The sequence below is a fragment of the Podarcis melisellensis genome, assembly GCF_964234715.1.
Source record: "Podarcis melisellensis genome assembly, chromosome: 3".
Taxonomy (NCBI): Eukaryota; Metazoa; Chordata; class Lepidosauria; order Squamata; family Lacertidae; genus Podarcis; species Podarcis melisellensis.
Window position 1 is genome coordinate 59,153,825 of NC_138530.1, and position 24,875 is coordinate 59,178,699.

The window sequence follows — 24,875 nt, forward strand, 5'->3', positions numbered from 1 at the left end:
ACATTTCCTGGTAGGACTGTTGCGCAGCATCAATATGTTGTACAGTGGTACCTCGGGTTACAGACACATCGGGTTACAGACACTTCAGGTTACAGACTCCGCTAACCTGGAAGTAGTACCTTGGGTTGAGAACTTTACCTCAGGATGAGAACAGAAATCGTGCTCTGGTGGTGTGGCGGCAGCGGGAGGCCCCATTAGCTAAAGTGGTACCTCAGGTTAAGAACAGTTTCAGCTTAAGAACGGACCTCCAGAATGAATTAAGTTCTTAACCCGAGGTACCACTGTATTTGTAAATGATTTTAAAATAAAGACTATAAACTATTTCTGATGACATTTTAAGAGTGCTAGTAAAGGTTCTCATGAGTGTGAGATAGCATAATGTGGCTGCACTTTATAGGTAGGAGTAGCATTCCAAACAGTTTCTCCATGCTATGAAGAGTTCTTGGGGTCTGAACACATGAATGCTGGTACAGAATTGGAAAGTAACGAAAGCAAGCTAGTTCATCTCCCTGCTTTGAAGCACTACCAAAAGCCTACCCCCTGCCCTTAAGACCAACACACAGAACATAGCATACCAAGAGCAGAATGCAGATGTTCCCCACTCAGGTGCCTGCAAATAGTTTCAGATAACTAGATGAAGATACAAACACCATTACAGAGGGGGTACTAGCATGAGATGGGTGGGGGGCAAAATACACATTCCAGGATATCCTGGAAAGAAAAAGATAGGATAGATTGACAACACCATCCATGGGTCATACTATGAGTTCAGATTTCCAGAGAATTAAACAATGGAACATCTAAGCCAGGCTTTTTAAAGAACGGGAAGGGATAGTGAGTGAGAATGCACACACATAGCCTACTTTCCTGCTAGAAGAAAAACTGAGGGCAAGGGCATTTACATACTTCTGACAAAATAAAAATGAGTATGCATGGTGTGTGCCCCATGGCTCCTTTTAGTAGCATGCTACTCTTACAGCCTAGTCCTACACAATGTTAAGTGCACCAAAACACACTGAAACAAAAGGGCTTAGGTGTGCCTAACTCTGCACAGGATCAAGATGTACTTGTGCCCTTAAAAATGAAGATGGCTTTCTAGAATTTCCCTCATTTTGGTAATGAAACATAAAACTGTTCAGTGACTGCAAAAGAGCACCTATCTGCATTCTAGTACACAAACTACGCTCAAACATGTGGCTGGTATGGATCATGATACAGCTGCATTCTAGCAAACGTTGGCTAGTAGGTGAAGGCATGGGATTCCCCTCCCTCTCAGTCACCATCAGTGCCAGCAACTGCTCCGCGTTCTCTTCCTCACTTCATTGGCCTTTCTGGAATGCTTCCTTTAATAATCTCTCTCCCCCCCCAGGTATTCCATTTGTTCATGTCCCATCCCCTCACCCCAACTTGCAGGCTCCATTTCTTTCTGTACTTCTCCCTCACTACGTGACCCAAACATTAGATCATCCGCTTCCAGCTCTAAATACACATATAAGATATTACTAAAACAATGCAGCCACGTTTGTACTACCCAAAGTAAATAAATAACATAACATAACTTAAGCAAACCCCAAGTGGAAAAACGAAGAAACCAACTAGCAACAGAGCTGGAGAGAGAGCACTTTGATGTCTGAGATACAGGATCAAAGCAACTTCAGAAACCAAAAGGAAGCCAAATTTTCAAACTCTTATTATTCTGAAGAACTTGGAGAACAATAAATTATCTGAAAATCCTCAAAGTACTTTGGGCCATGATGAATAAACACTATTATACCTCTAAAAAGTATCGTTTTGCTCTGACTGTTTACCACTAATTAAGACAGTAATTTTTTTGAACACCATTTCCAGCAACATATTCTCTTTGAAGTGCTCCAGAGATGTTGTTCTTGCACAGCAAAGAAACAAACGCTTTTAAAATTTGCTCTTGATAGCTCACAGTCTTTGATCAATTCTTTACATGCCTCCGGGAAGTAAAACTTTGATATATTTATTTAATTAGGTAGAGTTCAAGAAATAGATGGCAACAAGTAGCTTGGGCCCTCTTGACATAGTGTCCTATGGAGAAGATGCTATAAAGACAATTTAAAACATTGGTTTTTACCAGAAGCAGGCTAACTGCAAACATCACTATTGCTCTCCCTTGTGTTTGTTCCTAAAGAAAGAATGAAGCAGATGACTTTGAACAGCCTATGAAAACAATGTTTACCATTAGGGTTATTGCTTTCTCTACATTTATACCCCAGCCTGCCACGTACAAACTGTTCTAAGGGCACTTGGGGACTCTGGAAAGAAAAGTCAACATTCCACACACCTGACTTTAGGATTGTCCCGAGGCCTGTGCACAGCCTCCATTACTCCACCGACTATGGGGAGAAGTGAATTACAAAACAAGTAATGAAATGTATACAGGATCTCCTATACTAAAGGCTAAGCCATCTAGACCCTCTGCTAGATTCTAAACCTTCAGACAACAGACACAGGCTCCTAGGCACCACAAAACTATGGGTGGTATTCTACTTACTCTGGCCTCTTCTTTCCTGGGCAACCATGCTTACCCCCAGCAGAGATGAACTTGGCTTATCAGTCCAGTCTGGTTGAATGGGCCTGCCTCACTATTGCTGCTCTGGTATTGGGGTCTCTGGCCCTGGTCTAATCTCTAAGCGTCAGGGGGAGTGCAGGCCATAGGGGGAGTCAGTGGTGGGTTTTTTACTCCAAAAGCGTCCGTGAGTATCCTCTCCACCTGCAGATGTTTCAGCAAATCTCTGACTTGGTCACGAGGAATCATTCAAGAGGGCTAGGCTCAATGCCTCTGCGTTGGCAGGGAATACTGCAACCCCAATGTTAAACTGTTTTTTGCCTCTCAGCCCTCTTCCTCTCCTTTGGGTTGTCTGTTGCAGCAGAAGGTGAGAACAAGAAGGGAGGATAGATGGAGAAATCAGGAAGAAGTGGGCTTGTCTGCTTCCAGTCCCAAATTTTGGCAGCACTCTTTTAAAGCCCTAACTGCCACAGCAAGGCAGGATGGAACTGAAAGGGGTTCTCTACCACACAATGAGGTCTCCTGACAAATCTGCATAGCACTGCCAAAAGAAGTGAGTAGGTGGGAGAGGCACCCATTCAAGGATCTTATCAAGTAAGTAAAGGCTAGAAACTGAGTGCTCCCTAATTCTCTCTGTTCAGCTTTATATCTATGTAAAAGGACACTTACACAATAAATGACCCTCCTCTTCAGGACACTTCAAACCACCCTTCCCCCACACAGCTGCCACTATCATACATATTTCAAAGGTTCCATCTGTGTGCATCAACTACCTGACTCTCTTGCAGCCAACAGAAAGACACAGCCTTACTCAAATATGCCTGGTAGTTCTTTTTTTCTTTCCCCTTCCTCCACCTTCCTCTCTCTCTCTTTTTCTTTTCCATTTTTTGGTTTAGGTTTTTATTTAGATTAATATTTTATCCTTGGAATTATAAAAAGATACTGGGTATTTGATATTTTGTATACCTTTTTTTAAAGCTTTAATATAATCTATTAGGGAAAAAGAAGAAGATGAAAAGAATGTACTGTATTTAATATCCCACTATTCTATTTTCTGCAAGCCAGGATATGGTATCAACCAACACTGCAGCTACATTTTAAGCAGTAAATAAACAAACAAACAGAATGTTTGTTATCTGCAACCCTAAGAGAAAAGTATTATTGTAATTAACAACAAGAGCTTTCAGAAATTTCTTTCGTGTGATGAGGAGGCACTTGTCTGAAGAAGGTCATGAATAGGATTGTCATGAAAATGGGTTAGCCTGCCAATACTGGAATCCATAGAGTGGTTAAAATAGTAATGTTTGGTTGAATATTTGGCCAAATGAACAACTTCACTACTATATTAGTGATAGAAAGTGTTCATTAACATGAAAATCATGAAAGTGCAGTATTTTCTATAATTAAATCCCATCTTCTTTAAGTCAGATAGGCTTTCTCTACCAAACAACAATTTGCCAATGAAGCTAGAAGTATGATCTCAAAGCCGAAAAGCAGCAGAAGTTAATGGTCAGTGTTGGGTAATCTGACGCCTTCCATCTGAAAAAGAACTATCCCATCCCTAAACACCATTTCTCCATAGGAAATGAAGCAGCACTGCTTGCCACTGCTGATGAGAGGCATTATGTTCTGGATGACATCACTCTCCAGTCTTATCTCAAATACATTTGCATGCCAAGCAACCCGACCATCTCACATACTACAGAAAGGGACAAAGACTGCTATGCTTAACAGGCCTGTAGAGAACAGGACAGGAATAAATATAAGCATACAGAGGTGAGCTACCACTAGACAGATACTGTCTAGACAGTATATAGTGAGTAACAACGCAGGTCTCCGGGAAACCAAGATACATCCTTCCATATTCTGAGCGAAAGTTATTCATTGTACAGGATTTTTAAATTTTACATTCTGTTGTTAACACCAGCATTCTACAGCACTTGGAATATTAAGACACTCTGTGATAGTGCAGCAATTCAGCCAATGATTTTGGGAGTTACCAAACTAGATATTCTGTGTCTTGCTTCAGTGCAAAGCTAAACGATCAATAAGTTATCTGGAAACAAAATTAATTCAAGTACTACATTATATTCACCCCGTAAACAATCCTTCAATCTAAAAGCGTTCATTGAGAACTCTTGAACAAAATTCTGCATTCTCGTGATTTGTTTAAAACTGAGACGAGGAAAACTCAGAGAAAGCCAATTTCCAGACACTTCAACAGCAGCATATTTTCAAGCAGCATCTGGGCGGTCTAATTCATTTTAGGAAGCAGATACCACTTGCAATTTGATGGAAATAATGCTGAGGAACAAAGTGTTTCCAGGTTTGCTCAAGTCATGCAGACACACAGTATGCCCCTGCCACGCTGGACAAGGCAACTGGCCAAAACCAACCAACTCCTTTTCAAAGACAATTTCCAGAAGAGTTGTTAAAATTAGTAAATCCCTTTTGCAGATGAAATCAAAATACCATGGTCAAAATTTTTTAAACTGTGCTGCTGTGGATGGAAGTATGAAGCCAAATAATGTAGGACTGGTTTTTGATGAGCAATGCAAACCCGATGTGCGAGATGAGTTTAGAATCAAAATATGAATCATTCAGATCTACAGTTTTCTAAAACCAAGGGACCTGAACTGGATTCATGCTTCAAAAAAGCACAGGACTGGAGTCTCAGCAACCAGTCTTAGGCACAACTGATTTACTTGCACAGAAGCTTGTTTGCTCCCAGTGTGTGGAAAATGTCACAAGGCACTTTAGCAACCCTGCTAGTAGTTAGGAAGGAGGGTTTGTGAGTCCTTTTGCATTGCATCCTGTGGGCCTCTGAGATCCGACAGAAACAACCCAAGCCTGCATTAGTCTAAATGTACAGCAGATTTGCCAGTTATAACAGCTTTACTCTTCAGGTTTCGTTGTTTTAGCCAATGACGTTTCATCAACTTTGCAACCTTCCGTGGATGCAGGATGCAGGATGCGGGAAAGATGGGAGAAAAGTTTAATAATTAAATGAGATAACGTGAGGATTAGTCTGCGATGAAAGGAGAAAGTGTGTGGCCAAATAGATAGGGCACAGTTCTAATCTGATTAGTTGTAGCACTATTGGTCATAGTTTGTGCCATTAATGCTAATTAATTGAACTTGCTGAGAATCTATTATTTTACCTTAGAGAAAAAATTAGTAGACATGCAACCATACAGAAAAAGTCATGGGCTCACACAAACAATTATAAACACCATGGGAGAAGTGTTCCCAGCTACACCACCCATTGTCCCTGGAAGTCTTATAGGTAGCTGCTGCAAGAGAGGGACTTTGAGTGGCATCATAGGAGGGGGTCTTTCTAAGACAAAGGTGAAGCTCCCTTGTTATTTTTGCTATTAGATGCTGCATGTTGTTTAAGTGTAATCTTCTAATATTTATAGTACTGGAATGTGGTTTTTTAATAAGTTATTATATTTGCTATTGTTTTGCTATGTTATGCAATTGCTATTGTTATTATTTTGCTATGTTATGAAATTGTTGCTTTGTTATTGACTTTCTATGTTACTATGAATTTTTTTGTACTGTTGCATTCCTCTTTCTTTGTGGCTAGTCACTTTGAGCATGGTTCTTTTGTGGAAAAGAGGCATACAACTGACAGAATAAATGAATAACAGAAAAAGGTTGTCAATGCACTTCAGTAGTATCAATTCTGCCTGTGTGGTGCCAAAGATTGAGGTTGTGTACTGTGGTGCCAAAGACCGAAGTTGTGTCCAAAATAAATAATAAATATTCTTCGTTTATCCAACGTTATATTGAAGGGGTCCACCTGGGTCCACTTTGGAGAGCCAGGCTGTGGAGCCATTTTATAAGCTGAAAGCCATCTTAGAAAGCAAACTAAAAGCTAAAAAGACATCTCTCGCTCCCCTGCTTGCCCCTGCTCTTTGCAAGAGGATGCGGCCAGGGGATTTTTGCTAGTGGTTGAGCTCTTTCTGAGAAACTGTACGTTTGCTCAGGATGTAGCCCACCACAAAATTCTAAAAGAAGACTTACACCTGAACCTGTTAAAACCACAAACACAGGTGGGGGTCGAGGAGTATTTACTGGAACCAGTAAAGAGATCAGAAAGATTTTAAATTCGCAGCGCCACCTAGTGTATAGTGCAACTTGGAACCGAAAGGCCATCATCAATTCTTTAATTGGTTGAGATGGGAATGATTAAGGGGTGGGTCAGGGGGGTTGAACCATTGTTTTGCCTGAGGGGATAAAAACTGTTTGCCCCTGGTGTTCGGGGGCATTCTCTCATTTTTCCTGAATGCACCCCTTTGCTTTATTTGTCTGACAAATTAAACCAAAGTCAATAAAACCTCTTTTAAAAATATTGCTGCCTGGATTTTTCCATTCTGGTCTATATTCTGAAGTCTCTAACATTTCTGGTGCCACAGGTGACTCGGATAAGGGACCTTAAGTCCCAAAAGACCAGAAGGCAGCTCCCTTGTCCTTTTCTGGGCAGGGTACAGCCGAGGGCCAAGGGCCAACTACTCCTTGCGCGCACCGAGGCTTTTCTTCGGAGGAGGGCGAAGCCAATTTGACCCTTCTGCTGGATCCTGTGAGACTAGGCAACGGATTGAAGGACCGAGGTTGACAGGACAGGGCAGAGTCCAGCCGGCTGGGGTGAGTACATGGCAAAGGGCCCTGAGGACATAGGAAACCTCCTTTTTTTAAGGAGAAGGGAGATCTTGATCACATCTCCAACGTGGCCAGTGGCATTAAGGGGGAAAAGGAGTGTCCCCTGATAACCACCCACGTTAAGGTATTGGGAAGAAGGAAATGGGGCAGAGGTAATTGGTGTTTGTGTGTTGTATGTTGTATGTTCAGATACTCCAGTGAATGAATTTGTTGAATGAGTGGCCAGGGTTTAGGACCCCTTTGGCCAAGCGAGTGCAGGGTTGTGCAGTTCCTAGTAGGGCGACCTCAGCTAGGTCACAACCTGAAGCATGTGGAGAGTGGAAGGAATTTTGAAACCCGGTTAGGAGCGAAGTATCTGAAAAATGGGGTCTGGAACAAGCCAATGTAGTCCTTTTGAATGCTTTTGATTTGGTCCAAAGTACTTACAATCAGAGACAGGAGGCCTCAAAGGAACAACCACCCCCAAGGTTTTCTGATGCCTGTTCCTCAGTCATCAGGCATCAAATCTTTCAGAAGCATAGGGGCCCTAACTGGGACAGGGCAACAAGGAGTATCTTTTGAGGCTGAGTACCTAGTTAGAGAAGAGTTTCAGACTCAGATGCAGCTTTGGGAGCGATAGAGGGGATCGCTCCAGAGATCCCTTAGGTTATTCAAGTTGGTATATTGCACTAGGATGCATACAAACCTTTCAGATCTCTAAAGGAAAGAGTTCAGCCAGGCAAAGTTGGAGGGTTGTCTGCTGAGTTGTGGCTTTGGTAGCAAGGCAAGCCTCCTAGTTTTTCCATAGACAAGTAGTGAACTGGGAAGCACATGAGCCTTGCAGACCTCCAACAGTTTTGATCCCTATAGTAACTACAGCTTGACCAGGGAGGGCAAGCTAAATCCCAGAACTTAGTTAGGGAAGAGCTGGGTACCTCTGTGACCAGCGGCAGTTTGGAACAAATTAGGGAAACCACCAGCAGTGTCCTAGTTTCTCTGATGACCAGTGAGAGGTGGTCTATGGCTAGGAAATACGAAATGGTTTTAGACCTATAGCAGTTATAGTTGAGACAGGGAGGGCAATTTAATTGGTGTCCTTAACCAGGCACCAGCTGGATGGGTCAGTGCTCAGGTGTGTCTTAGTGAACACTGCAGCAGACCCCAGTTTGAGGCTCAGGCAGAGGAGCCTCAAGAGAAGACCTGCATCTTTGTGGCCACCACAGTTGACAAGTTAGTTGCCACAGAAAAAGGATGAGGGAACAGATGAAAAAACAAGCCGGACACCTGAAACTGACCACAGGGTGTGACCAGCCAAGGTCAGGTGTCTGCTGGGAGAACTACTAGAAGTTTAAAAACAAAACAAAAAACACAAAAAAACTGCATAAAACTAAAAGAGAAGGAAGAGTTTTCTCCATTTAACTTGGAACATGGATGAAGTTCTAGAGGTTCACGTGATAATAGAGAACACCCCCCCCCCGACTGAAGAAATATAAGACTGATCAATGCAAATTAAAGGAGGACAGGCAGGAAAATGTCGGTTCCAAGTGCCGTGGTTCCAAGTGCCCTGCCCTTGGGAGGACAGGGACAGCCCCATATCCCCAAAGCTCCACCACTGCCTCAGTATGTGGCCCCGGGAGCCGAAGCAGGAAAGGGGGGGGGGCTGCCAGACACCCCAGAAGTAGACGAGGCAGAGCCCAGTGACCAGATCCTGGACAAAATATACCCCAATCTTAAAGAATTGAGGGAAAGGATGAACAAATACAGAAGTTTGATGTATTGAGAACCTGAAAAAGCTTATCGCAATGTTTGAGCCAAAGCATTGGGGAAGTATATGAGGCAGGAGAAACAGAAGTCCTGACCCCCCCTTCGTGTAATTTGGGACAATCCGCTCCCTGCGCCTCCGTTCACCCTCTCTTTGTCCCTTTCACCACCACCGATTTGATGAATTGGAAGACCCACACCCCTGCATTTGCTGAGAAGCCCCAGGCAATTGTGGACTTGCTGTCCTCTATATTTGCAGCGCATGAGGCTACCTGGACAGACTGTCAGCAATTGCTGAGCACTCTCTTTACCTCAGAGGAAAGGAGGAGAATTAATACACAGGCTTTAGAATTTCTTGGAACGCCTGATGGAGGCATACAGGATTTGGACCCCCCTTTTGACTCTGAACTCCCTGCACATGAGTTAATGGTAAAAGCCTCCTTCATAGGACAATGTGCAAAGGACATTAGAACCAAAATCCAAAAACAGTCTGGGTTCCAGGGCATGTCCAGATCTCAGATCATGGCCATCGCCCAGAAGGTGTTTGAACAAAGAGGAGAGGCTGAGAAGAGGGAGAAAAAGCAGTGGAGGAAAGAAAAGGCAGCAGTGTTAGGCACGGCAATGGCTCACAGCCCAGGGACCTGAGGGGTCCGCCGTAGCCATTCAGAGACCCGCAGCCAAGGAGGAAGATGCCTGTTCAGTGATAGCAAGGCCATGAGAGTTACCCCTGTAAAAGGCTGCATGGAGCCAATTGGGAAGCCTGGTCAAAACGCATGTATTACTGGCTGGCAGAAAAGCAGCTATGGGAAAGTACACAGGCTGAAACAGGCTTTGCCCAGCCCATTGAAAAGTCTGCAGAAGCAGTGGAGGCTTGTGAAACAGACGTGGCTGATGCTCTAGAGAAGCCCTGGGTTGTGTGGCAGGGACTAAAGACGGCATGTCAGGCCGCAGTAGAAGCCAGACCAGAGGGACCTGGAAGCCCAGAAGGGACTGTGGGACGCCCAGGAAGCCCAGAGGGGCCTAGAGGATGCCCAGAAAGAGTACCAAGCCCAGAGGGGGCTGAGTACCAAGCCCAGAGGGGGCTGAGTATCAAGTCCAGAGGGGGCTGAGGCTGCTTTGGGAAGTTGTTTCTACGGTTCAATGCATCTGTGTGATGGACTGTGTGTTGGAGAAAGGCTGAAAAGGCAGTTGCAAGTTGTTCCTCAGGCAGCAGAGCACCCAAAAAGTGGGGTGCAGGCCAGGCAAGCCATTCCAAGAGTTCTGAGGAGGCCAAAGTCTCCAAGAGTTATTTGTCCTTTGAGGTGAAGTCCAACAGCGAAAGGCATTGCCATGCAATTGGCAGCTGGATGCAAGGCTAACATCTATACTAATTCTAAATATGCCTTCTTAACCCTGCATGCGCATGGCGCCCTATGGAAAGAGTGAGGCTTGATTGGAGCCCATGGGAAAGCTCTGAAATAAGTTCCAGAAATTGAGACGTTACTAGAAGCTGTATGGGCTGCAAAGGCCATGGTCACTAGAGGCAACCAGAAAGCAGATAATGCAGCTTGTGAGGCAGCTCTGAAACCTCCACCAGTAGTCACCGCAGCCCTCACCCCAGAACTCACTCCGGACGATGTGGAACCGCGTTACATCCTTGATGAACAGCAGTGGACCAGCCAAGAAGGAGCAACGCTCCAGGAAGGACCAGATAGCCGTGTTTTTGGTGCCCCAGCATCTGGCCAGCGTGATTGTGAAGAATTACCACGAGTCCACCCATTTGGAAAGCCCAGCTGCTAAAGCACACTTTGGGAGAATACTCTACATCCCCAACCTATCTCAACTAACTGCTGCTATAACAAACTGCTGCTATATCCCAAAACTGTGTCCTGTGTGCCAACCAAGAGACTGAGACTAACTTCTATATGGCAGGCCAACCCCTTTTGTCCGAGACATCCCCGCCAGTTTGGGGCAGATGGGACATCACATCACCCAAGGACAAGTGCAATCTCTGTGTTTGTTGTGTGTGTTTGCTTCCTTTCCAGGTATTCCCTCGAGCGTACACCGTGCAGTCCCGCGGCAGTCTCCCTGAGCCGGTTCACCAGTTCCAGCCGGGTGACAGCGTCTACGTGAAGGAGTGGAGGCAAGACCCCCCCATCCCCAAGTGGCGAGGTCCGTACACCGTCCTTCCCTCCTCCCCAACTGCAGTGAAAGTAGCCGAGGTGATCCCCTGGGTACATCACACGTGTCTGGACTTGCAAGAGAAATCCTGCTGACCCTCTGAAGCTGATCATCACCTTGTGTTTGACGCTACCAGGGAAAAGCGTTGAGCCACGGGCAACGAGATCCTGCGACTAATCATCACAAGGACAGTTACAAAGACTTTCTCTTTTCTCTCTTATTTTCTTTATTGACTTGCTCTATGTCTTATTGCCCTGACCCTACCGAGCCATACCGACCCTATTGGCCTGCTGACCTCTGCTATGACTGGTTTGTCTTGCCGGTGGTAAGAGACGGCATACTCGTTGGCTCTTGGGAACGAGGGTTCAATAGGGCGGCCGCAGTACAGCATCCCACTCTCCCACTGTGGCTCTTTATTCACTGCATTGCCCAGCGCACTTGGATGTGGCTCCTCCGGGAAGCTGCAGGATCGGTCGAAATCTATCGAGTTCTAGACCGCTCTTGTGGTTGTGGGAGAATAGCCTGCTGGTTGCAGGGTAGAGCACTGTACCAACCCCATTTGATAAACCAGGCCCAAATCTTACTCCAGGTGTTGCATGGGAGGGTGTCTGAATCAAGTGCACATTAAAATTACTGAACAGGTGCCTGTAAATTCTGCAGCCCCACCTGTGGTTGTCGTGGTGGCTCAAGCCTCCCAAAATCCCAGAATACTACCTGAACTACTGGGCCTGGTAACTCCATCCCGCCACGAGGGTGCGCCACCCAGTGGGACTGGCAGATAGACAGACAGGGCACCTAGTTCCGGAAGAATTGGGTGGGAGGGGTGCCCGAGGGCAGCGTCCCCAACATAGAAACTTGCTCTCCAGCAAATTTAGAGGCACCACTAGGACTTTTGGTATTGGGACCAGAACCCCTTGATGGATATATTCTTGTGGGTGCATGGTGATATATGAAGAGGGGGAAGCCCCTTTTGGGTATAGTACTCTCCCAGGAAACCACAGGGGTCTCCACCCACCGGGAATAGTTGGGAAGTTGATCCAAGTGGTAGGAGCTTCCGAAATAAGGTGGAAAATAACCCCAGAGGCCCAAGCGTTTATAGAATACGAATATCAGTGGGCCCTTCAGCAGTAAAAGAACATTAGGAATGAACCCCGAGTATTGGTGCGAGGAACTATGGAATTATTGGGGTTGGTGGGTAGGCGTGGTATGTACTGCCCTACTTCTTTGGATGCTCCTGTATTTTTGCTGGCATTGGCCAAAGCGGGAAAGAGTTCCCTGGTCTCCCCTGCTAACTTTTCCCGTCTAATGACTGAATGGGGCGTCCATAACCGCCACGATAGGTGGCTGAGACGGTAGCCCATTCTGCCAAGAAGTCAGAATGTCTGGTATGCACCTTGGCCCCAACAGATGCCACGAGTGGACTACCATTTCTCCCATATCCTGGCTCTCTATGACTTATAGGTCCATCAATCGAAAATGGAGACAGTAACTGGTTGGCATTTTCGTGATGGAAAGGGGGGAATGAAGGGGTCCACCTGGGTCCACTTTGGAGAGCCAGGCTGTGGAGCCATTTTATAAGCTGAAAGCCATCTTAGAAAGCAAACTAAAAGCTAAAAAGACATCTCTTGCTCCCCTGCTTGCCCCTGCTCTTTGCAAGAGGATGCGGCCAGGGGATTTTTGCTAGTGGTTGAGCTCTTTCTGAGAAACTGTACGTTTGCTCAGGATGTAGCCCACCACAAAATTCTAAAAGAAGACTTACACCTGAACCTGTTAAAACCACAAACACAGGTGGGGGTCGAGGAGTATTTACTGGAACCAGTAAAGAGATCAGAAAGATTTTAAATTCGCAGCGCCACCTAGTGTATAGTGCAACTTGGAACCGAAAGGCCATCATCAATTCTTTAATTGGTTGAGATGGGAATGATTAAGGGGTGGGTCAGGGGGGTTGAACCATTGTTTTGCCTGAGGGGATAAAAACTGTTTGCCCCTGGTGTTCGGGGGCATTCTCTCATTTTTCCTGAATGCACCCCTTTGCTTTATTTGTCTGACAAATTAAACCAAAGTCAATAAAACCTCTTTTAAAAATATTGCTGCCTGGATTTTTCCATTCTGGTCTATATTCTGAAGTCTCTAACAATATTCTTACGAAGTGGTACTAATAGGATGGAAAACATTTGTTTCTTAAATAGAATTGACATCTGGCTATCACTAAGTACTGTTTAAAAAAACACCCAAACTGTTTTATGCCTAGTAGTCAGGAATTCAAAACACAGTCAAGCAAACTAGAATAGGTCCAAACTAGTTAGGTTCACTTTGGTTCCCAATTCTTTTTTTCTAATATAGCTTCTATGACTTTAGAAGCTGCATGTCAAGCAAAAATTCAAAAATTTAAGTAGCAGTAAATAGGAATGGCTGGAAAGGCTTCATTCGCTCAATATCTGCGATCTTTATCACTCTTCTCTTTCAAACGGGGCCCATATACAATCAATATGCCTTGCTCCACCCATCGCAGGATTCAAATAATCTACTGCAGAGAAAATGAGTCCATAAAGATAGCTATTCCACACCCCCACATACATCTGCTCCCAGTGTGTAATAGCTTTGCATTACCAGTTTGCAGGATGCTATTAATGACCAAGTTACCCCTGGGTAAGAAAGCTCTCAGGATAGATTAATCATTAATATGAGTTCTCCAATCACTTCCTTTCTAGTAAGCTAGTAGAGGAAACTCCAGCTATCTGCACCTAGCTTCAGTGCACGTAAGCCTACTTTTGAGTGGAATGTGAGCTGTGCATCACTGTACATAAAGCAAAAGTATACAGTGAGAAAAAAGTCATGCAATTCTGACAGACCTAACTACTCCCAATTGTTGTTGTTTTTGTTCATATGAATGCAGCCTAAGAAATAAAGCACTTGTGATGCCATGAAGATAAATGGAATGTGACAAAATGCAACAGTGCTAGCCTTGAAAACTGTGAAAACTAATGCAGTTTCAATCAGTTAATTTGGCAACTTTTTACATATAATAAGGTGGAAGAAACTTCTTAAAATATGTCCTTATTTTAAACAGCCCCATCAGTGTTGCAAAAATAACACTGCACAATTCAGTGAAAAAAGTGTCTCTCAGCTACAGTAATCCCCCCCCCCAATCATGTAACTTGGCATACTTTAATACTTGGGAAAATAGTAAAATAAACAAACTAAGAAAAGGTAGACAATCCATCAATAAGAAAACCAGTCCTATCTTAAGGTCTGATTAAATTCCTGCAAACAATGGAAATATGCCTTATAATAAAGAGGCCTTATAATTTCATTGTCAGTGAACAGAAGCTAACATAGGGAAATGGTTACAATTAAACCAATCATGTCCAATAAAAAAGACAACAGGTTGGCTATATATAAAAGGAAAAACACAGTGCAAATATTCATCAGCAGCATCAACTCAAATCAATTCATGAAGAATTGACAGAATTGACAATTCAGTTTTAAAAAGATTAATTGTTCAATTGACATGATACAAAAGAGTACAGCATTACTCAGTCATACAATAATCACTTTCTACCTTTAAAGCAATCAAAGTTATTAGTACTGTATCAGATTAACTTTGAAGTTGAGATGAATCTTTCAGAGAATGGAAAGACTGAAATATTTGGGTGGGCCATGGTAAAAAAAGATACAGAAATCATGCAGGGAAAAATATAATTTTCTCAGATTTGTTCCTTCCAATTAAGTAGGCCTTAAAATAGGAAATTGGTACCATCTTGAAGGATTGGACAAGCTACTTTTTTATAGCCTATGATTGTAGTAAAAATTATTGGTCATGATGGCTGTCAGTAATCAGTAGCTTTCACTGAAATAACATCTTGTGTAAAAAAAATTGTCAAAAGTATGTAATAATCAAATGGGAGTAAAGAATACCACAAATCTTTTCATTGAAAGCTACTCATTACCATTCTGCACCTTTAAAGCAATTTGCCCCACTCTACACCAAATTTCAAGTATGGATCTTTGGGTAAAAGATGTGTAACCTATAGCCCCAAACTGGACAGTACATATTTTGGGCTTTTTAAAAACCCACAAAATTAAAGGTGGGATTTTGTTATGAAAGTTACTCATTACCAATGGCCAACATGGGTGACAATTTTACTAGGGCCATAGGATGATGATGATGACTAATATATCCATAGCCTGTTATCTGCATCCATTTCATATGATGTCAGAGATGCACATGTATTATAGTATGTTAGAGTGACATATTGTACAAAACATGCTGAAGCCAATTTTCAATCCTGGGCCACTTTAGGTGGAGCTGGAAAGGGCTCCAGCCTGAAAACCTAGAACGCGGCTGCCAGTCAGTATCAACAACAGAACTGAGCTAGGTGGACCACTGCAACTTGCTATGTTCCTAAGACACCGCTTTCACACAGACTGAGTGTGGAATTTCTGGGCCTTTCACTAACAGCAGACAAAATGGCACTTGCTGCTACTGTATGTGATGGTGATGGCATATGTGGTAATATTGGGAAGAAGCAGTTACAACTGTGTGTTTAGTGTAGGGGTGGTGAACAAATGTCTTGTTCTAGTGCACGGATGGGGGACTCTGGCCCTCCAGATGCTCTCTATGATCCAGCAACTCCCATCATCTCCAACTGCCAACCATGCTAGGCTGATGAGGGTTGTAGCCCAAGGACAAATGGAGATTAGAAGGTTCCCAAGCCTTCACGTAGTGCATGATCTTCACCTTTTTCAGACCCAGGAACCACTGTTAACCCAAACACACATTTGGGGGCCCCTTTTTAAATCTTCTACCCTGCACCGTGGAAGCGCTCCTGCTGCAACCCACCTTGGATCAGTCCTAGTTTCATACATGAAGAGTGTGGCCATTTTGAAAGAAATATTGTGAACTATTCCCTCCTGATTATTATTATTTTTGGAGGGGAGGGGAATAAATTCTGTAATGGGTAACATGCTGGTGCTTTATACCGTCATGACCTGCCACTATAACTACAACATCCTCCATTGATGCAATTGATCCTTTCTGCCTGAAGCGGGAGCTGTCTGGGGAAGCATGTCTTGGATCAATGTTGACATGCCCAGAAAACCAGACCATGACATGAAGAAGAATCTCCCTCCTTTTTTGGCGATCTGTTCCGTTTGCGGGGATTAGTGAACTGACAACAGAAGACAAAAGATAAAAGAGAAGCGGGGGGGACATCTCTTCTTTCTCGCCGCTTGGATGAGTGTAGCTTCCCTCGCGGGCTCCTCCCCTTCCCCGGCTCCGTTCGGCAACCCCGGGAACCGAAGGGGCATTCGCCCCGCCCCAGTCAAGGTCTCCTCTCAGGGAGGAAGCCAAAGGGAGCGCGAGGCACTCGAGGAGCCCAGCGGGGCTTCTGCTGCCTGCGCGGGCCTCGCCCCCTTCGTCGCTCGGCGGCGGAGGAGGAGGAGGAGGAGGAGCGCGTCCGGCCGCCCTTCCCAGGTGCGCACGCCCGCGCAGGGGGAAGGCGGTGCGGGCCGGCGGGCGGCCGACTTACCAAATTAATGAACGTCAGGAATTTCCAGCTGCCTCCGTAGGTCTGGTGCGCGGGCATGTCGATGGCCTTGTAGTTGCACAGGATGGAGAAGTAGGAGAGGAGGATGGCGCCGCGCAGCACCTGGCACGGCACGAGCGCCATGTTGCCGCGGCCCCCCGCCCCTTTCTTGCACAAGCGAGGCCGGAGCTCCCGAGTGAACCCGCCCGGCGGAGACAGAGAGCAAAGAGGCAAACGGAGACGCGCTCGGGGAGCGGGGAGCCTTCGGATGGGCGGCGCGCGCGCCAAAGCGGGAGGCAGGAGGAGCGCGCGCCGCCGGCCCAGCTGGCCGCTTCCCATAGAAAGAAAGGGAGAGCCTGAGAGGCTCTGAGGAGGCTGCTAAGGGCTGCCATCCCGCGCACAGGGCTCAGGTTCCGCGATTGGGCGACGTACAAGCGAAATCCACAGGCCGCGCGAATAGAACTCTATGCATTTTGTTTTGTGCACAAGTGCATGAGGGTTTTTTTCTACCTGCTTTTTACTTGCGAGGGGGGCGGTTTGAGGGGGGACATTGGCGCTTGTTCGACCTTTCCTGCAACCTGAAGGGGCTTCTCTGTTAAGGTTTTCGGTTCTGCCTCAGTCCCAAAGCCTGCTTTCAGATATGAGCGGTGGTCTGTATGGTCAGGCTAAGCTACTGCCTACCTTGCACTATATATCTCCCACACTTACACAAACACACACGTTTTGCGCACGAAATAATAAGTGCCTGATAAAAAGTGTGAGCTCTTGTCTTTGCTTTTCCGTCTTAAGTGTTTTTCCGCTAAAAGCCTACGTTCCTCCATAGTGTTCCGATGGATAGCTTTCGGTTCCTCTCGTGAGGGGGGGGGGGGCAGCATCCAAAGGAACCAGGAAGCTTCGTCTCCAGGCCGCTGGCTTGTCGCTCTACATTTTTCCTTGTTCTGTAACCAAGAGAGCACTATTCCATTGGTTTCCAACCAGGACTTCCGGGTTCTTTTTCAAGCCTGCAGTGCTTCTAGACGTGGGAGGCAATGTTAGATGTGCGGTGGTTTGACAACCCTCATGTCTTGCCGACCCCCACCCCATCTAGATTTTCTTGTGGCAAATAAAATGCCAGGATTTTGAGATTTTTTAAAAAAATTGCCCTTCAAATGCTTTCTGGGTAAGAAAAAAAACAATAAAATACATTCATTTTTAATTTTCCTTCCCTGCAAATTAGCAACTTCAATAGGGTTTGCTTGTTCTGGCCCTTTTGAAATCCAGTCATGAGTGGTGCTTGTGGTTTGAACATGAAATTTAAAATATTATCTTGAATATGCACACAAAGTTTCATTTCCATCTCTGTCTTCAAAGAAGATATTGCATCATGTTGTGCTTAATAATATTTCCTGGCCTCATTGAAGATGAGGTTGATGCTGGGTAGATGCTTCAATAGAGAATATGGACATGTTTAAAGGGGGAATATCATACTCTGCTGAATTTTGCATTTCCCCTTCCTTTGGAAAATGGATATTGAGCTAGTATATGAACTTGAAAGGTAGAGTTGTGTAACAAATCAGTGTTCACTGGAATTAATTATGTTATAAACCAACCAAATAGAAAGATATACTTGGTTGTACTTCATTAAAGATAGGGAGCTACATATGATCACTACATGCCTACATTTGGCAGAGGAAGCTAATTGCTCTACATTAAAAGAGCTAATGCCATGGTAGTGAGCAAGTCAAGTATGTATACAATACAAGCTCTCTAAAGTGTGGTAAAATGCCATTTTAAAGGATCTTTTAAGTATATCAAAATACAAAAATTCCTATTGAAAATGTTTAGTATCACAAATGAGCTTGCTTTAGAATACTCAGCTTCTCCTCACCTCAAAGGCTCTTGACCCTTAGAAGGAAATAGAGACCAGGCCTGCTGTTTCGCAAGGTGGAGTGAGACTAGAAAGGGACGAGCATTCCATCTTGTCGCCAAATGTAAGACTGTCCCAGAAGGAACCTCCTCTAGCAGCTAACTGGGTAAGGACGGACCTTCCATCCAAAGGAGTCTTCACACTGACAATCTTCCATATATAAATCTCACCTTTCTTTATAAAATCTGGTATTGCACATAATTCTCACATTTGTCAGCAATGTGTTGATTACATTCAACTCCTTTTCATCTGGAGGTGAGGTAGCGAAAGTGCTGGACCAGTGCCTTGCCTCGATAATGGACTGGATGAGAGCCAACAAGACTGAGGCACTCTTAGTGGATTGTCCTCTAGACCGGATGGCTGAGAGGTTGCCTGCTCTTGATGGGGTTACACTTCCTGTGAAGGCGTGGGCACATAGTTGGGGTATTCCTGGATCCCTTGCTGTCACGTGAGGCTCAGGGGGCCTCAGTGGTGCAGAGTGCCTTCCATCAGCTTCAGCTGGTAGCCCAGCTGCGCCTTTATCTAGACAGGGATAGCCTAACTACTGTTGTCTATGCTCTGGTAACCTCGAGGCTAGATTACTGCAATGCATTATATATAGGGCTGCCTCTAAAGATGGTTCAGAAACTTCAGCTAGTGCAGAATTCAACAGCCAGGTTGCTCACTGGGGCAAGGCGGTTTGAGCATATTACACTGATCCTGATCTAACTGCACTGGCTACCAATTAGTTTCCCGGCCCAATTCAAAGTGTTGGTTTTGACCTATGAAGCCTTAAACTGCTCAGGACTGCAATATCTTAAGGACCGCTTCTCTCCATATGAACCTACCTGGACCTTGAGATCATCTTCTGAGGCCCTTCTTTGTATGCCTCCTCCATGAGAGGTCTGGAGGGTGGCTACACAAGAACAAGCCTTTTCTGCTGTGGCTCCTCATTTGTGGAATGCTCTCCCCAGGGAGATTCAGCTTTCATTATACAACTACAAGTGCCAGGCAAAAAGATTCCTCTTTAACCAGGCTTTTGGCCGATTGATATCCTATGCCCTTTTAAAATGTGTTGGTGGGGCGGGATTATTGAGTTGTTCTTGTTTTTGTTTTTAATTAAGTATTTTGTGTTTTTACATTGTGATTTTATCTTCTGAACCGCCCTGAGACCTGCAGATATAAAGTGGTATACAAATGGAATAAAGAAAAACAACAGCATATTCTAACAGATGATGATCCCGGTTCATGTTTGGATTAATTTCTTTTTCTTTTGAGCCATTCACTCAGTTGGCAAAGGGTCATATCTACACAGCAGTAGAGAATCATTAGGTTTTGGGGGGTTTTTAAGGTTAATTGAGGCTGTGGTGCTTGTTTTAATTTAATTTTAATCATGATATTTGGTGAACATAAATTCTTTCTTCAAACTTAACTAATATTGAAAGCATTTTTGCTGTATATCAGCAATCGCTGTTTAATTCCTTACACAATGCACTTCCTTTTGAAAATGAAAATATAGATTGCATTTGCTACAGTGTTTCTATGACCTCCAGTATATGTTTTCAGACAGCATTGCATCAATTCTGTGGAGTAATGTAGGACTTTTAAAAAATTGTTTTTAGATAGATCAGGTGACAATACTGCATCCAACTAAGTGTGGGATCAAATTACAAAAAGACAACATAGCCATATCCTGTTGGCTCATTTAAAACAGGTGTCTACAAATAGTCTGTGAGTCAGATGGTCTCTTGCTTAGTAAAAGCCTAGAGTCCAAGGGAAAGTGCAAGTAAATAGCTTTTACGAATCTGTAATCTAATTGTGCAGGATGCTAGTTCCATGGTCTGATAGGTTATTAACCATCTGCTAAAAATATAAACTTTCTATAAAAGGGTTTATGAGTTCACTTCAATATTTTGAACTAAAATAGTGTTCCAGCTGTGCTGCAGTAAAGTGGTTTCAAAACTTGTAAAATATTGTGTATGTATTAAATGCATTAGAATTATTTTCGCTTGGAATCCACTTGAAAAGGAAGGAGGAACTGAGTAGGTGTCAAAAGGTCGAGGAGAAAAGACAGTTGTGTTTAGAGGCATGAAAGCAGTCTGACAGGCAAGGCATAGTTACTCTAGTGTAAACCCTCATTTATTTTGTTCTACTATGAACTTCGTTAAAGCAGGTTGTGCAGATTTTTAAAGCACGATGAAACACTGCAAAATCTGTTTATCAGAGATGTCTGCAACACGAATATATACACCATAAAATACAAAGCCTCTTGAATTACCTAGGCATGGATCTGCCAATTTGGGTTTCATTCAGGTTTTCATCTTATGTCCTAATTAAAATTCATGAACATTTTCACATCACAAAATTTGGAGAATTACAAATTTCAATGGGTAGCTGTGTTTTGATTTTATTATTGTTTTGGAAGTGCATGCTGTATAGGCTCACATTAAAATCTGAGCCAAATTTCTTCCCTATCCCTTCAACTTTCTGGAATAATGATTATTTATGTCCAGATAGATAACGGTTAGAAAAGGAAATTTAAGCAGGACTCCTTTTCTTGTGCTTGCTTGGCAAGCTACATTTTCCCAAATCCCCAAGTCTGCAATCCTATGCACACTTATCTGGGAGTGAATCCCATTTACCTCAGTTGGGGTAACTTTCATGTAAGCGCACACAGACTCAGACTACAAAATAAAATATGCTAGCAGGAACTTTTACTGTGTATTAATGCATATTTATGATTTTTTAATGATAGTTTATATTATGTTTATATAGAAAATCTCAATAAGTTATTTAGCAGTGGGAGGTCTTCTATATAAGGCATTAGAATCCTGTTTCTTTAATGGTTGCCATAAAGTTGCGTGGCCCATATTTCAGCCTCACTCTTGACTCTTCACAGAATGTTGATGACAACCTATCATCTGTTCATAGAATGTGTGAACTGCCAAGCGTGAGAATTAATCTTTAGGGACTATATATTAAGTGCTGCTTTAGAAGAAAATCCTGACATTCTGAGTCATCTAAGACCTTTGGGCGAACTATTGTTTAAGCAAGACTCGGCCCTTTCTGTGTTAGGATGACTAATGTCTGGTGACGAGAAATGTGGGACTTGGAGGTAAAGTGTGGGAAGAGTGCTGGGAGGAAGCTAAATACAGAAGCCCTAACAAGTACTTAGAAAAAGGAAGAAGCTGTGAATAGTAATTAAGGAACATAATGAATTTCACAATGCAGTAGCAGGCTGTTGATCACTGACCACTAGGGCTGCTTTGAGAACAATGAGATAATATGACAGTATCAAGACCCCGTCAAGATCGTGGACAGCTGTACAAACGTCTAGACCTGAAGGGTGTGTAGAAACTGGTACCAAAAGGTTATGGAGGCCAGAGCTTGTGCTCCCAATTCCTTTAAGAAATACTTGCGCTACTTCCATAACCAGGCAGAGTGGGTTTGTTGTTGTTGTTGTTTAGTTGTTTAGTTGTTTAGTCGTGTCTGACTCTTTGTGACCCCATGGACCATAGCACGCCAGGCACTCCTGTCTTCCACTGCCTCCCGCAGTTTGGTCAAACTCATGCTGGTAGCTTCGAGAACACTATCCAACCACCTCATCCTCTGTCGTCCCCTTCTCCTTGTGCCCTCCATCTTTCCCAACATCAGGGTCTTTTCCAGGGAGTCTTCTCATGAGGTGGCCAAAGTATTGGAGTCTAAGCTTCACGATCTGTCCTTCCAGTGAGCACTCAGGGCTGGTTTCCTTAAGAATGGATAGGTTTGATCTTCTTGCAGTCCGTGGGACTCTCAAGAGTCTCCTCCAGCACCATAATTCAAAAGCATCAATTCTTCGACGATCAGCCTTCTTTATGGCCCAGCTCTCTCCTGATATTTTGACTAGAACCTTTATAGCTGCTGATGCCAGTAAACTGGGTTGAGGGGGAGGCTTGGTGGACTGAATGAGTTCTGTAGGCTGGCAGTTCCTTGATGCCAATTTATACCAACTATGACTCACAGGGTCCAGTGTTGTGTATTATTTCTGTACCTGAAGTTGCATATACCTGTACATGAAATTAGAGGCAACTCACCACGTGAGGTTCAAGCCTGGTTCTAGCCCTGAAGTCTCTGTCACAGAGCACCCAGAATTATGAAGCCAAACCATGGTATTTGATTATAGAATCATAGAGTTGGAAGAGACCACAAGGGCCATCGAGTCCAACCCCCTGCCAAGCAGGAAACACCATCAGAGCACTCCTGACATATAGTTGTCAAGCCTCTGCTTAAAGACCTCCAAAGAAGGAGACTCCACCACACTCCTTGGCAGCAAATTCCACTGTCAAACAGCTCTTACTGTCAGGAAGTTCTTCCTAATGTTTAGGTGGAATGTTTATGATTCTAATGTTTATGATTAATACATTTTCCAAAACTTGATATGTACAACTTACATTTACCGATACTTTAATTAATCTTGTATCAGAAGACTTCCATGTCCACCCCTCCATGGTTCCGTTTGTTCGTTATTTTGCTACATATCCTAATACCACTCAAGTCCTTCTGTACACTAACCTAGTTGTTTTTAACTGCTGCTCATATTTCTAACCCTACTTGGAAGTTTCTTTGACTATTATATCTCTTTAAATGCTCCCCCAAATATTCTTACTCTTCCTGTGTCCCTTCTCTCATCTTGATTCCTTATCCTTGCTATCATAGCAGCAAGTTGCTGAATGAGCCAAACCTAGGTATTTTAGAACCTATTGCATTTTATTTACTTTTCTGATGAGTATTGCCAATATTGTGAATGCATACAGAGAAGAACTTCATAAGTTTAATTATTTGTGATACTGGAAAACGTCTAATTGCTCCACTCACTTGAATCCCCTTCCATCCAGTGCATTTACTATTCAGATACACATGCAAAAAATACATATGGATTCTCAGGCATTTCAGTGGAGCAATGCAATCTCTCACACATCTCCTCTCCATTTAAATTAATGCAGATCTTGCCAGCATCAGAGATGAGCTCCCATCCCCATGCCAAAGGAATCGCTGGAGCCAGACAAGAGCTTGATCTACGGTAATAAGTAGATCTCAATGTAGCATTTTCACTGTGTACACTGAAATAGGAAAAGTAGGGGGTTTTTTATTGCAATGCTACAGAGATGTGATTCTGGAAATGCTAACAATTCTAAACCATTCATACAATAATATATTGGGGTTGTTTCTGTTGTTCTCCTTATATTGCCCTGTATAAACTATGAATAACAACTGAGAGCTATTTATCAAATTACATTAGTTGCCTCAGAGTGGAATATTGGTCACTTTATTTTTGATTAAAACTCCATAAATCTGTCACAAAACCTTCAGTCTCTTATGAACTACTCAGGATGCAGCTCTTGCCAGATTTCCTGCAAGATGCTCATATAATAGATTATATTAGAAATTAGTGAAACAATTGTCCTCTGCTTGCCATATTTTTCCATGTATAAGACGACCCCTGCCTAAAACGGGGAGGCTAAGTCACAATATCTCCAGAGCAAAAATGTCGATACTTAGCCTGAGGCAAGTTGAACTCTGGAACTCCTTGCCACAAGGAAAGCACCATGGCAAAGAATTTATCCATTTCCAAAAATGGATTAGGTAGCAGTAGAAAATTATTTCGATAATTACTCACTGATTATGCAAAGCTGTCTCCATCTGCCAATATTTTGTGATTGGTGGGTATTAGTCATTTGTAGTTGCAAGTGGGCCCTGGGAGTAGAAAGTTTGGGAACCTGTGGCTTAAGGCATCTGATGCAATCATAGGGCAGGATTCACCTAACAAACCACATCAATGGAAGGCCTATGCAATGACTTTCTTGCACAACAGGGCTTCCCACCCCCCACGTACTGTGCTCCAGAAACCAGCTAGGGTGGGGCTCAGGGGAACCTCCAATAAGAGCACATAGCGGCAGTGGGATCATTCCACCTGGCAAGCTGAATTGCTTTGCATTTTTTAATCCAAAACTTGAACTAGAAGTATTATTGCATTATGTCAGGAGCTCTGGAACCTTGATAGTTGTGGATAATGATTTAATTTTCGTGAGGAAGTATTTATTGACATTTAAATTAGGGACTATGAGTGGAGTGTTGTTTTGAATTTATATGCCAGACTGAGTTAGCTACAACTCACTAATTTCAGTTAATTCATTAAGTTCATCTTTGCCTTTTCCCTACGAAAGGACCCCTACAGTCTAGACAGGATGTACTTCTTTGGGTGATAAATAATGAATAAATACAGAGAGTGCCATTAGCCATTAATGTAGCAGATTGATTCTCTGGAGCGTGCCGTCTCCATCCTTACTTTAGTGCTTATGCCACCTGCCTTTTGCACTTATCA

General features: G+C 43.7%; 1 protein-coding gene across 1 annotated transcript in view; it reads right to left on the reverse strand.

The window, feature by feature from the left end:
* Window positions 1-17,070, reverse strand: part of AIG1 (androgen induced 1) — a 79,806-nt gene extending 62,736 nt beyond the window's left edge. Inside the window, exon 1 of the mRNA XM_081905230.1 lies at window positions 16,633-17,070. Within this exon, the coding sequence (XP_081761356.1) occupies window positions 16,633-16,968 (336 nt within the window). The 5' untranslated portion in view covers window positions 16,969-17,070. The remainder of the gene's footprint in view (window positions 1-16,632) is intronic.
* Window positions 17,071-24,875: the final 7,805 nt, after the last annotated feature.